The 12,692-nt window shown below is 32.8% G+C and overlaps 2 protein-coding genes across 4 annotated transcripts; one reads left to right on the plus strand and one right to left on the minus strand.

Moving 5' to 3' along the window:
* The first annotated feature begins 1,826 nt into the window (after positions 1 to 1,826).
* Positions 1,827 to 8,111, plus strand: LOC146956285 (putative inactive histone-lysine N-methyltransferase SUVR2). Of its 3 annotated transcripts, none has more exons than XM_085728255.1 (11): positions 1,827 to 1,909; positions 2,020 to 2,092; positions 2,697 to 2,914; positions 3,003 to 3,038; positions 3,142 to 3,499; positions 4,155 to 5,335; positions 5,540 to 5,802; positions 6,819 to 6,885; positions 7,002 to 7,052; positions 7,391 to 7,487; positions 7,772 to 8,111. In XM_085728255.1, the coding sequence occupies exons 3-11, from the start codon at positions 2,723 to 2,725 to the stop codon at positions 7,801 to 7,803; spliced, it is 2,277 nt and encodes a 758-aa protein (XP_085584381.1). In that variant the 5' UTR covers positions 1,827 to 1,909; positions 2,020 to 2,092; positions 2,697 to 2,722; the 3' UTR covers positions 7,804 to 8,111. The 3 variants fall into 3 exon arrangements, with proteins under 3 accessions (XP_085584381.1, XP_085584384.1, XP_085584378.1); XM_085728258.1 differs by having other exon boundaries at positions 1,827 to 1,905; positions 1,990 to 2,092; XM_085728252.1 differs by having other exon boundaries at positions 1,827 to 1,905.
* An 80-nt stretch (positions 8,112 to 8,191) lies between these two features.
* On the minus strand, positions 8,192 to 10,101 carry LOC146956286 (Glutathione S-transferase family protein). The gene is made up of 3 exons (XM_085728264.1): positions 9,317 to 10,101; positions 8,785 to 9,034; positions 8,192 to 8,695 (listed from the first exon to the last, which is right to left on the minus strand). Exons 1-3 carry the CDS (start codon positions 10,090 to 10,092, stop codon positions 8,510 to 8,512), a joined length of 1,212 nt encoding a protein of 403 aa, XP_085584390.1. The 5' UTR covers positions 10,093 to 10,101; the 3' UTR covers positions 8,192 to 8,509.
* Between the last annotated feature and the right edge of the window lie 2,591 nt (positions 10,102 to 12,692).

Genomic DNA, 12,692 nt, shown 5'->3' on the forward strand with positions numbered 1-12,692 from the left:
TTTTTTTTTTTTAAATGTTCTTGCTATTACCAAAAAAAACAAGGCTTAAATATTGCATTGGCCCTTGCAAATATGGCCCGATTGAGTTTTGGTCCTTGTAAAATAAAAATTCAGAAATCCGTCCTTGCAAAATTTTCTGTCTTTTAAAAATACCCCTGGGCCCACTGAAGCTGCATGGTGGCACTCCGATGCTGACGTGGCACATGCTGACTGTGCATAATTGGCCACGTGGCATCTGACGTGGCATATAAATTAATTTAAAAATGTAAAAAATTTGAAAAATTAATTTAAAATCCGAAAAAAAATCTGAAAAATTAATTTAAAATTTGAAAATTATAAAAAAAAATTTAAAAAATCTAAAAATAAATTAAAAAATCATAAAAAATTTCCGAAAAAAATCTGAAAATTATAAAAAATTTCAGAAAAATCTGAAAATAAATTTAAAAATCATAAAAAATTTCTGAAAAATTTTCGAATATTAAATTTTTAAAAAATATTTTAAAAATTCTGAAAATTGTTTTTTAAATAAATATTTTTTTTGTATATTATATATTCTGAAATTTCTGAAAAAAATATATTTTTTTTAAAATTAGAATCCACCAGTGTTGTTTTGATTTTTTTGTATCACCCGATTGGGTTGGCATATGGATTAACTGGGTTAGGTTTATGTCCCCCCAGTTTTTTTTTGTATTTATTTTTTCTTTTTTTTTAATAATATATATATATATATAAATATATATATATATATGAGCACCTGACATAGACTGAAATCTGCAAGACACTACAACTCTATTGGACTGTCTTCTATTCCTTTTTTATGTCGTTGGACCCTTGACTTATCAAAAAAAAAATTAGACTTTTCATAAAAGAACAAGAAATTAGATTTTTTTTAAAAAATTTAAAAAAAAATAGGAAATTTATCTTCAGATTTTTCTTTCAAAATTTAAAACTATTAATTTATTTTTTAAAAAAATTTAAAATACATTTTCCAAAATCTGGAAAAAAATTCAGGATTACAAAAATCGAAAAATAAAATATATTTTCCAAATATTAGAAAAAAATAATTTTTCATTTGTTTTTTTAAATTAAAAATATTTTTCGTTTTGCAATATATTTTTTATGATTTTTAAATTTATTTTCAGATTTTTAGGAAATTTTTTATAATTTTCAGATTTTTTCAGAAATTTTTTATGATTTATAAATTTATTTTTAGATTTTTCGAAATTTTTTTATAATTTTCAGATTTTTATGTAAATTTTTTTTGATTTTTAAATTTATTTTCAGATTTTTCAAATTTAAATAAAGAATTTTTTTAATTTACGAAAATTAATTTCTGAAAAAATAAAAAATAAATATTTTAATTTTGAATTTGTTTTTATAATTTTCAAACAAAAATTCTAATTTTTTTTAATTTGTAAAAAAAAAAAATTCTATTAATTTCCATTTTTTTCTATTTTAAATTTTTCGAATTTTTTTTTAGATTTTTTCAATTAAATTTGTTTTTATAATTTTCAGATTTTTTTCGGATTTTAAATTAATTTTTCAGATTTTTTACATTTTTTAATTAATTTATATGCCACGTGGCAATTATGCACAGTCAGCATGTGCCACGTCAGCATCGGAGTGCCACCATGCAGCTTCAGTGGGCCTAGGGACTTTTTTAACAGACAGGAAAGTTTGCACGGACTGATTTCTGAATTTTTATTTTACAAGGACCAAAACTCAACCGGACCATATTTGCAGGGACCAATGTAATATTTAAGCCAAAAAACAAAGGCAAAGTGTGGAGCCCTATTTATTTTTCCTCAAACCTCCTCGTTCCTCTCACTCTCATTCTCAGTCTCACTCACACTCCCCCAGAAACAACAAAATGACACTAAGCACTTCAGTCAGTTGAAAACCCAGGTAGGTAAACCCTTTCATCTTCAACACTCTTTTTTCCCTTTTCATTTCACATTAATCTAACCACAACATCTCTCACTTCACAAGCTTCATTTCGCTCCTTTCTTCCTTCACCAGATCATGCTACGAAACCTCGCTCACAACATTGCTTCATCTCGCTGAACACACTCTTCTTCCGATTCTAACCTAGGTCCATTTCTTTTCACTCTTTCTTTTCTTAGACTCTGAATTTTTGTGTATTGTACTTTTTTTTGTGGTTTTGGGTTTTTGTTTGGTAAGATCAATGTTTTTTATCTACGATTCTATCATTGCATGTTCTCTAGATGACTTTTATCACATGTATAAACATAAATGACTGAAAAAAAAAGTGATTTTTCAAATAATCCCTTTTTTAAAGCTTAACCCATTTATGTACTGTTGTTTATTTTCTCATGGAATTTCAAGAATATAAAGATTAGGGTAATGCAGAAGTTTATAACCCCTTTGACTCACTCATGACTTTGGATGCTTCTTTTTTTTAAAAAAAAGTGATTTTAGAAATAATCATTTTTTTAAAGCTTTACATACATCAAAATGTAAACTTTTTTGTTGTTTAATTTATTTTCTTAACCGGTGTCTTGGTTTTTGTTTTTGTGCTCAGTTTTCACTTTGAAATGTTAGGTAACTGAATTTTAGCTGTGACTGTTAGAAGAATGGTTAGGTCTTCTTTGTTAGTAGAAGAATGTTTATGGTGTATTTATTTATATCTTGGAAATCTTTGGAATTAAGGGTGTTTTTCATTTGGGTGTCTGTAGCAAAAGTAACAGTTCACTGATTATAAATGGCGCCAAGGCCCAATCCAAAAATAGCAGCGGCCCTCCAGGCAATGACAGAGTTTGGGATTCCTGAAGCAAAAGTGAAACGGGCGCTAAAGAAACTCCTTAAGTTGTTTGATAAAAACTGGCAACTTATCGAGGAAGAGAACTATAGAGCTTTATTGGATGCTATATTTGAAGAAGGCGATGATTTTGAGGTGTTTTTCTCGCTTTATTTTTACCCCTCTCCCCTGTGGCTGCGCACACACTGCAAACTTACTTCTATTGTTGGATTTTATTTGACAGGAGCCAGAACCACAAAAGAAAAACAAGAGAGTGAATGTACGTAACATTCATAATTTTCTGTTGGCAACTTATCTGCATTACTTTATCGATTTTATGTCTATAGCTGCTGAATATGTATTCTGCATTTTCATATAACCAGGAAGAAGAGATGGAGGCCGAGGAAGCTCCGTTAAATGTTGAATCTGCTCGACCTTTGAAAAGATTGAGATTAAGAGGACAAGAGAACAATTCCCCTAGCTCAGCTTCTTCCCCGTTGAAGAAGTCTCACATAGAAAAGGACACAGCACTTGAAGGCGGCTCCTCACAGCAGCCTCGAAACAACGCAGTGTCATCTGATGTGAATGGGAGGGTTGCAGCACGTCCCATGCGAGATGCTAGTTATGACAGGGGAAAGCAACCTGCATCACCACATGCTTCTTATGAATTGACCGTACCTAAATCTGAGCCCGTTGATGAGGAAGATTATGAGCGGCGTCCCCTTGCAATGGTTCCCCCTGGTATTCAATGAACTATCCCTTAATATTATTTTTATTGTTTTTGGCATCTTAGTTGTAATTGGCATGTTTGGATTATAATTTGCAAACTTTGATTTAATTTATCAGAAAAGTAACTTTGTTTTATTCTTCTTTTCAAACCATGGATTGTGATTCAAACTCATGCTCACACACACGCACCCAACTATGGTTTTGCTAAATGTATTATTTGTGGATGGAACTATGTGATGTATCTGATTGCTAGTACGATAAGATAGATGTATACATCTTACAAAATACAGATACAGAACTTTATTGTCAGAGTACTTGAAAAGAATAAAGTCAATGCACGAATTATTAGTTTAACTGCTTTTGACACTACCATTGCATAATTGCATCATGTTGTCAGCTGAAACTGATAGAGGCGAGGCACATTGATCATATGCACTATTTTCCATAAACAATATGCAAGCAAGCCTTTACTGATTTATGAGTTTCTAGAAAGTTTGCATAAGATACTCTATGGTAGGCACTGCTTGTATTTTAGAAGGCAGAGTTTGACCTCTGAATCTGACCAATTATTTTTCTTTTTCAACATTGTTTTGCCACTTTTCATATCGTTCTTTCGTTGCATGTTAACATTCATCTTGTAAAGATATATATATTTTTTTAAATGCAGAACCATCAAGCTTAAGGCGCTATTCAAGGAAGAATGGTGTTACTGAAAAGCAAGGTGCCCATGTCTCCATGACACCATCACACCATAACACACGTAAAGAAGTGGTTTCTGATGTTGTGATAGCCTCTTCAGCTCAGGGAGAAGTAAAACTTTCTCTGAGCTGCAGCTCAGCTCTCCAGGGACCAGATTTCCGCATGCCTACTCAAGAACAACTTCTAAAGATGATGGAGGATAAATGTCTGCGATCATATAAAATCATCGACCCAAATTTTTCTGTCGGAAAAATGTTGAGAGATATATGTGATTGCATGTTGGAATTTAGTACTGATTCAAACGATAACTCACAAGAAGGTTCAATGTCAAAATCAAGCATAGATGTGTCAAAGGAATCAGAGGTTGATGGCACACCCGCCATTGGGGGCAGTAAGGATTTGGACACGGGTTCTCACTCATCAAATGGATCAATCCAAGTTAATTCTTTTTCTGCCTTGGTTTCACCTCGAGGCCCCTTTTCACCAGCCCATCAGAGCAGTTTGGATGATGCTGTACTGGTTTCCGAGATGAACAGAACAATTGATATTCCACAAAGTGATGTTAGAATGCAGCCGGAGGATCCCGTGTCTCCAAATTCACTCAGTTTAGTAGTTGTTCCACATCACCAGTCTACAGAAGATCGTATAAGGTCTTATCATGATGTTAGTGACCTTACAAAAGGAGAAGAGAATAATCAAATTTCATGGGTGAATGAATCATCTACTAACGACTTTCCACCACCTTTCAACTACATACCCCAAAACCTTGTGTTCCGAGATGCTTCTGTTAACATTTCTCTATCTCGTATTGGGGCTGAGGACAGTTGTTCCTGTATAGGAAGTTGCATCTTGTTGTCAGACACACATTGTGCCTGTACATATAAAACTGGGGGCAAATTTGCATATACAGCTCAAGGCCTAATTAAGGAAGAATTTTTGGAAGAGTGTATTGCTATCAGTCACAACCCTCAACAGCATTGCTTTTACTGCAAAGATTGTCCACTTGAAAGGTCAAAGAGTGATGGTTGTTTGGAACCATGTAAAGGACACTTGAAGAGAAAGTTTATTAAAGAATGTTGGAGCAAATGTGGCTGTGGGAAACAATGTGGAAATCGCGTTATCCAGCGTGGAATAACATACAACTTGCAGGTGAGTGTTTCAGTAATCTCTGCCACTAGTAAACAAATACATTTTCTCCAATATTGATTCATAATTTTTATTAAAAAGTTCTTACACGTTGAATTTATTGTTTATGTCAAGTTATGTATCTGCAGGTCCAAGTTCCTATGTATTATAATGTTATTCCCCAGTACATTTTTAAAATGTTTTCTCTAATTAATATTTTAAATTTAGGTATTTTTCACATCCGAAGGAAAAGGATGGGGACTTCGTACCTTAGAGGAACTGCCAAAAGGAGCATTTGTGTGTGAGTTTGCTGGAGAAATTTTAACCATTAAAGAGTTGCATGAGAGGAACATGAAATGTGCTGAAAATGGGAAATCTACTTACCCTGTTCTACTGGATGCGGCTTGGGATTCAACATTTGTGAAGGATGAAGAAGCTCTATGCTTAGATGCAGCGTCCTTTGGCAACATTGCTAGATTTATCAATCACAGGTATTGAATTTCTCACCTATTGTTTCAAGGCTGGCACCCTAAAATTCAAGCTAGGGAAAACAGAGAAATAGGAGGACATAACAATTGATATCTGGAAAAATGCGAGAAGACAAAGTAGGAGGACATAACCATTGATATTCAGAAAAAAAATGGAGGATATAGTTGGGACCCTATTACTTGTTTGCACTTTTCATTGATAAGACAGTATTCATTTTTCATAGTTTATACTATAATTGTTTTTAATATGAGATTACCAACATAGGAAGACATAACCAGGGAGGAAAATTTAATCATACAGACTATGCATCTAGAAAAAAAAGAAGATATTGGGATGTTTCATCAAAGTTTGTATGTATTTATAATATTATAGGAATAAGAAAAATAGCTTGAGTTTAATGTGGTTGTAGTTCATATTGTTTTAAACACGTGCACTTCTAATTATAAACATCCGAAGAGAAAAGAATTTTTTTTATGTAATTGTCATGATCGAGAAATAATTAGTTCATCATAAATTAAAATACGTATTACAATGTTCAAAATGAGCCGGAGCCTTTTTCCACCAGGTGAGTCTGCAGCATGGATCCTCAAACTATGCTCATACGTAATGATAGACCATTTAATAACAATTATTTTAATCGTTTGAACTACACTTCTCCTTGATCTCTCCCTACCCCAAACTGTTTAAATATCCTTGAGCTGATTTACCTTCCTTAACTTGCCTCGCATAACTGTTTATCTATCGCAATATTCCCATCTTTATAAAACTGGGCTTACTTTCTTGTATGCTATTTTTATACATTCAACTCAAATATTATTACTTATCTCCTAGCTGAGCAGTGAAAGGATCAATCTTTGTTTCATTTGCATGCTTCTAATGGTTGATTGTGTATTCAGATGATTCAATACTTATGACTGTGTTATGTTAACTCTTGACTTCTGCCAAATAGTGCCTCGGCAAATGTTTGAATGTTTTTTGGTTATTTAGGAGATTTTGTAATAACTATTTAATTTTTCAGATGTTCTGATGCAAACTTGGTTGAAATCCCAATTCAGATTGAGTGTCCAGATCATTACTACTATCATGTGAGAAGCTACCTAATCCTTGAAGTCTGAAAAACTGTTTTACTTGCCTTTTGTTGTTACACTAATCTGTGTGGCAATTTTGCTTACCAATGCTTTTGATGTTTTACAATTTGCAGTTCGCCCTTTTTACCACCAGAAACATAGCAGCGCATGAAGAGCTCACTTGGGTAAGTTTTGTTATGTAATATGGTTTTTCATGAAATTTTCTACACTTGGGTCCTCCTATATTGTATAAAATTTTCACTTCTTTATGGTGCTTACTAATTACTCTTTTTAAGTATGAACAACTTAGCAACGATTAACACAGTTGGGATAATTTATTTACGGCTAAACTTATTTTCTAGTTTTTCATGGCTACTTAATTGAGAAATGCTTATGTACTTTGAGTGGATAGCAGACCATTTAGTAAGATTATACTGAGGAGTGCCTGTTCATTTTTGTAGTTTACTTTCTTCAAATCATTTCATTAATCTATAATCAACTTATTTTTATTTTGTTTCTGCAGGATTATGGCATTGACTTTGACGACCATGATCAACCTGTCAAACTGTTTCAGTGCAAATGTGGCAGTAAGTTCTGCAGGAATATGAAGCGATCAAACAGTAGGTTCAATTTCTCAAACAGCCTGTTTTACTTAATCTTTTGCTGGATTGATAGTTGTTGAAAAGGCCACGACACATGTCAAATTGGATTTTTTAATTTTTAAATTTAATTTACTTTGTTGTAGAACTTGAGAGGCAACTTATTTGCCTTTTGGATTGTTTAATAATGCGCTTATAGCTTATGCTCTGATTGGTTTCAATTCACGCACCATGTATGCAGACACCACCACTTTCGCCATTATTGATGTGTGATTTCCGTATTTAATTTTACTCTTTTGATGCAGGATCCACTAGGTCTGCGTTAATTTCTGGATGATAAACATGCTGCATTGAACCATTTTGTGGTCTCACCCAGGTCCTGGATGAGTCGTAACAAGACCCAGCTTACTTCAGGGATGCATGTTTTGGTTTTTTTTGGGAGCTTATTACCGTTGGCGGTTGAGCTATAGTTACTTTGTATAGCTTTATGGGAAGTATTAGGCAGTCTTACCCAAAAAAGACAAATGAATTAACCTTCATTTTGGTCCTTCGTTAATATTTGTAGTTTGATCTTCAGTTTGGAGCTCCGTTAAGTATATGTAACTAACTGCTGTGTCGTATATGAAGATATATCATGTTGCGAAATTTTATTAGCATATGTTTTCGTTTTGGAGCTTTTTTTTTTTTTTTACATTTTAGCATTTGCTCCTCTGGTTGAAAATATATAACTTTTAAAAGCCGAAATATTGTCATTTATCTGAGAGGGGATACATAGCATTTTGCAATCTGGTACATTAGAAATGATCTTAGGAAGAATCATTTGATTTGAGCTGGCTGGGACTGTGAGAGCCAGAGATGAAATTGAAAGTGTGGTTTGAGTTGCAAAAAAGGGGAAAATTTTGGCGCTAATCACCAGCCAGTACATGATTACATTTAGTAAAGTATGATATAGCTATACACTTGCATTGCCTATAAGCGTTGAATTGCATATTATTATTCTTACATACAGAACAGAACCAACGGATGAAAGATTTGTTCATTGCCTATTTAACAAATACTGGTTCAGTTGATGATGATAGGGATTCCCTGCCATGAGGCATGCAAAGAATTTCATGCTCTGAAGTTGAAGGCATAATTGGTCTAATGCTCCCTGGGTTGAGAGGAAAAAGGGTTTTGTAGTAACCATCCATAATTTCTTGAAAATTACAAGTATCTGCAACTTTGGGAATCTGTCCAAGGCTCGAAACACATACTATGTTAGTAGACAAACAACACAAATGATAGATAAACCTAAACATTTTTTGAGCAAAGCAAGCACCTGATAAATGTCACGCATGTAGGCATGTAGATTGGTATACTCATACAACTTCTTCTTGGTGCATTTAAACAAAACATTATAAGCAATATCAAACCGAATCAAAGTAGTAAACAGACATATATCAACAAGTGTGAGCGCGTCTCCACACAAATAGCGAGAATTTGATAAGTGATTCTCCAACTTGTCTAATGTACAAAACAACTCATTCACCGCTTTATCATATGCTTCTTGGCTCTGTGCAAACCCACACCTGCAATGCAAATTGCAACAATAATACCCAATTCAATAATCAATGATGACAGAAGCAAAATTAATGATGAATGTCTACTCCAATGGTATGAGTTGGAAGCATCCAAAGGGAGGTCTAACTGTTGTTGAAAATATTCGAGCATGTTTGGAATCACGCTGAGTTAAACAAAATCAGGATGACTTGCTACAATGATATGCTTTGAACAAAACCAAAAGTGTCACCATGATTTTCTCAAACTCATCGTGATTACAGAAGTTGCACGCAGTTGTTAGCATTTCTTACCTATACACACCATTGTTCACATTTGGATATATCACTTGATACCATTCCTCAATCTTATCCTTTAACTCGGGTGGTGAAAGATCCAAGTCCGGGTTATGGGCCAACCCATTTAACCCGGAATTAAACAATTGAATTATATCATAACTCTCATTACATACAACATCTTTGGAGTCTTTGTTCCACAACATTGGCACAGTGGATCTTCCATCATACCCACCACTTCTCAGCCTGTAAACTTCCTTCAAAGTCTTGCAACCATTCGCCTTATCCAAACTCGGACTAATTGCCCGACCCGTATCGCCAACTCGTTTGAATTCCCACGACCCGTCCATTCCCGGCGATGCCACTGACACCGGTACGGAATCTTCCAAGCCTTTGAGTGCACGGACTATGAGAGTACGGTGGGCCCACGGGCATGGCAGGCCAACGTAGAGGTGGAGACCACTCGGCGGTGGACCGGAGAATCGGAATTTGGAAGCGGGTCTGGAATATCCGCCGGTGGGGTCGGAGGGAGCGAGCTGAGACATCATGAGCTGCCACGTGGAGTTCCAGGCGGTGCGGACGGTTGTGACGAGAAGACCCGGTGGGAGGGACCGACCCCAGAGAAGTTTTGTAACAGAACTTAGTAGGGAAGAGGAATTGTTGTTGTCAAGGGACATAGTCAGGCGAGAACGGATGAGGGAACTTCCGGTGAGTCTCCGGTTGCGGAAAGTGGTTGTCGGAGGAATGACGACAAGGTGGTGTGAGGAAGAGGGAGAAGCGCACAACATCGACATTTCTTGTGAAGATATCGAATATTTTGAGGGTTTAAACAAGCTTAATTACATTTTTGATCATCTATCTATTTTCATTCATTTCCGAAAGGTTGTTATCTTAGTCTTAGGTCACATGTTAATGAATAAAAGTTTTTTTTTATAGAAAAGAATAAAACTTTGACTTTAATAAAATGTTGAATCTACGATTTTTAAGATAATTATTTTTATTTTAAATTCCTTAGCATATGTCTTTAGAGTACATGACTACATGTTAGTATTTGCCTTTACGAAATTGATTCTTTCATTTAAAATTACTCGGCTTTTAAAAAAAAAAATATTACTCGGCTTTTGATCATCAATATTTTGTCCATTTTACATGTTCCCTCCGTTTTAAAATGAGTTTTAACAACAAAAAAAAATTGAAAATGAAAGTCATTTTCAGTTTTCAATGCAATAATAACTTTTTCTTTTTAATTGTACATTTCAATTAATACTATATACACTACTTTCAAAGTATTATTTTTTCATCAATGAAAAACAAACCATTATTTTGATTAGAATAATTTGGTAAAATAACATCCCTCTTTATATTTATATTAATGCATTTTTTAATATGTGTATAAAAATCTTAAACGACGCTCATTTTAAAATGAAGGGAGTATTTTTTAGATTTTTTATTGGTAATTTCTTGGTTGGAGATAATTTTACATCATCACAACGTATGAGACGTGATTTAATATATGTCATATTAGCACTTCTCAGCCTAAATATATGAAAATGGAACACACCAAAAAATTGACTAACATTTCTTCTATTATATTAATTTTTACCACAACATAAATTAAACACAAACAAAATCTTGGATGAGCCAAACAAATTTATGTTGGGTATTTTAAGAGAATTGTCCAAATCATAAATACAAAGTTACGGCATATTTGCAGATAATATAATATACTCCCTCCATCCCATAATAACTGAGTCAATTGTAAAAAAATACTGTCCCAAAAAAATTGACCCATTTCACTTTTCAATACAATATCAATTACTACTTTTTTCCAATTTTAACTCTAATTAATACTACTTTCACAACTCCCAATTCAATATATTCTACTTTGCATTTATGATAAGGACACTCAAAACCATTTTTTTTCTCTCTTTCACTTATACATTTTTTCTTAATAAGTGTGAAATGGGTCAAGGGCTCAGTTAAAATGAGACGAAGGGAGTAGTAGATTTCCAAGGATCATTGGAATTATGAGTAGCAATCTTGAGAGATGTTAAGGTTGATAGCTATTCTACCTCTTTATCGATGAGCGTAATGATTAGTATATATACTCATTAGTAGAGGTTTGGATCTCTCAATGGACTTATGGTGAAAAGTAACACAACTCATCGCGACCCATTTCCAATTACAGTTCATTAATAAACATTCTTATATATATATATATATATATATTATAATCATGTACTACCTCTGTTTTAAAACGAGTGTCATTTCAACAAAAAATATTGTTTCAAAATGAATTTCACTTACACTTTACAATGTAAGAAATACTTTTTTTACTTCCAACGTTACCCTCTAATAATTATTAAGTGCATTTTCAAAGCATTATACTCAATTTGCATTTATGATGGCGGAAAATCCACCAATAGTGATTCAGGTTCGTTTTGTAAAATTGTAATATTTTTTGACAACATCATTTCATTTCTTAATTTATATGTAAAAACCTTAAACGACGTTCGTTTTAAAATCAATGTAGTAATACTATTTAACAGTGACATACTTAATTACACAGAATTATGAAATAAGCGGTAATATAATTTTTATTTTTTTCATTAATTGAGTTTCACAAACTCAACCACGTATTTTGCACATGAATATACCATACTCATTAACTCAAGTGGTAACATGATGAATTGATGATAATGTGAAACCCAATATACACATAATTTATCAATAGATTTTTTTTATCAAAATTATGTTTCGTAGTTAACTATATATTGTGCATTTAGAATTAAGTAGATGATAAATTTTCACTTAAGAATTTTAAAGCATAAAATCTCCTCTTGAAAAAAAAATATCTAAAAGAATTTTATAAATATAGTAACCTTTATATAATAAAGTACGATGATTATACAAAAGCTTATCATCATATGAGTGAGATTAAGTCTCCAGTATTATAAAATATGATATAAAATTATATACAAAATTTTAATAACTCGCTCAAAATTCAAATGCTACAATTATAGACATATTTCAGAAATAATCAAGTTATACGCATCGAAAATAAACAAGACTTATATTTTATTATTATCAAGGCTATAAGAAAAAACAATCATAAACTTCCATAAGGTTATGTAGGGGCACGATTCAAACCCCGGATTTTCCACTTATTCTCTTCAAAGGTGAAACTCTAACCACTAACCTATTTGACAAAAAAAAACTTCTATAAGTATTAAAGAATATCAATAATACACACACTCATGGACATACTTACATATATATATATATATATATATATATATATATATATTTACACATACACACACACACACACACACACATATATATATATATATATATAATATGTCGTAATAGTAAAATTATTAAATGTATCGCA

The sequence above is a fragment of the Medicago sativa genome, chromosome 1, assembly GCF_051527215.1.
Source record: "Medicago sativa cultivar Bolivia chromosome 1, Bolivia_mono, whole genome shotgun sequence".
NCBI lineage: Eukaryota > Viridiplantae > Streptophyta > Magnoliopsida > Fabales > Fabaceae > Medicago > Medicago sativa.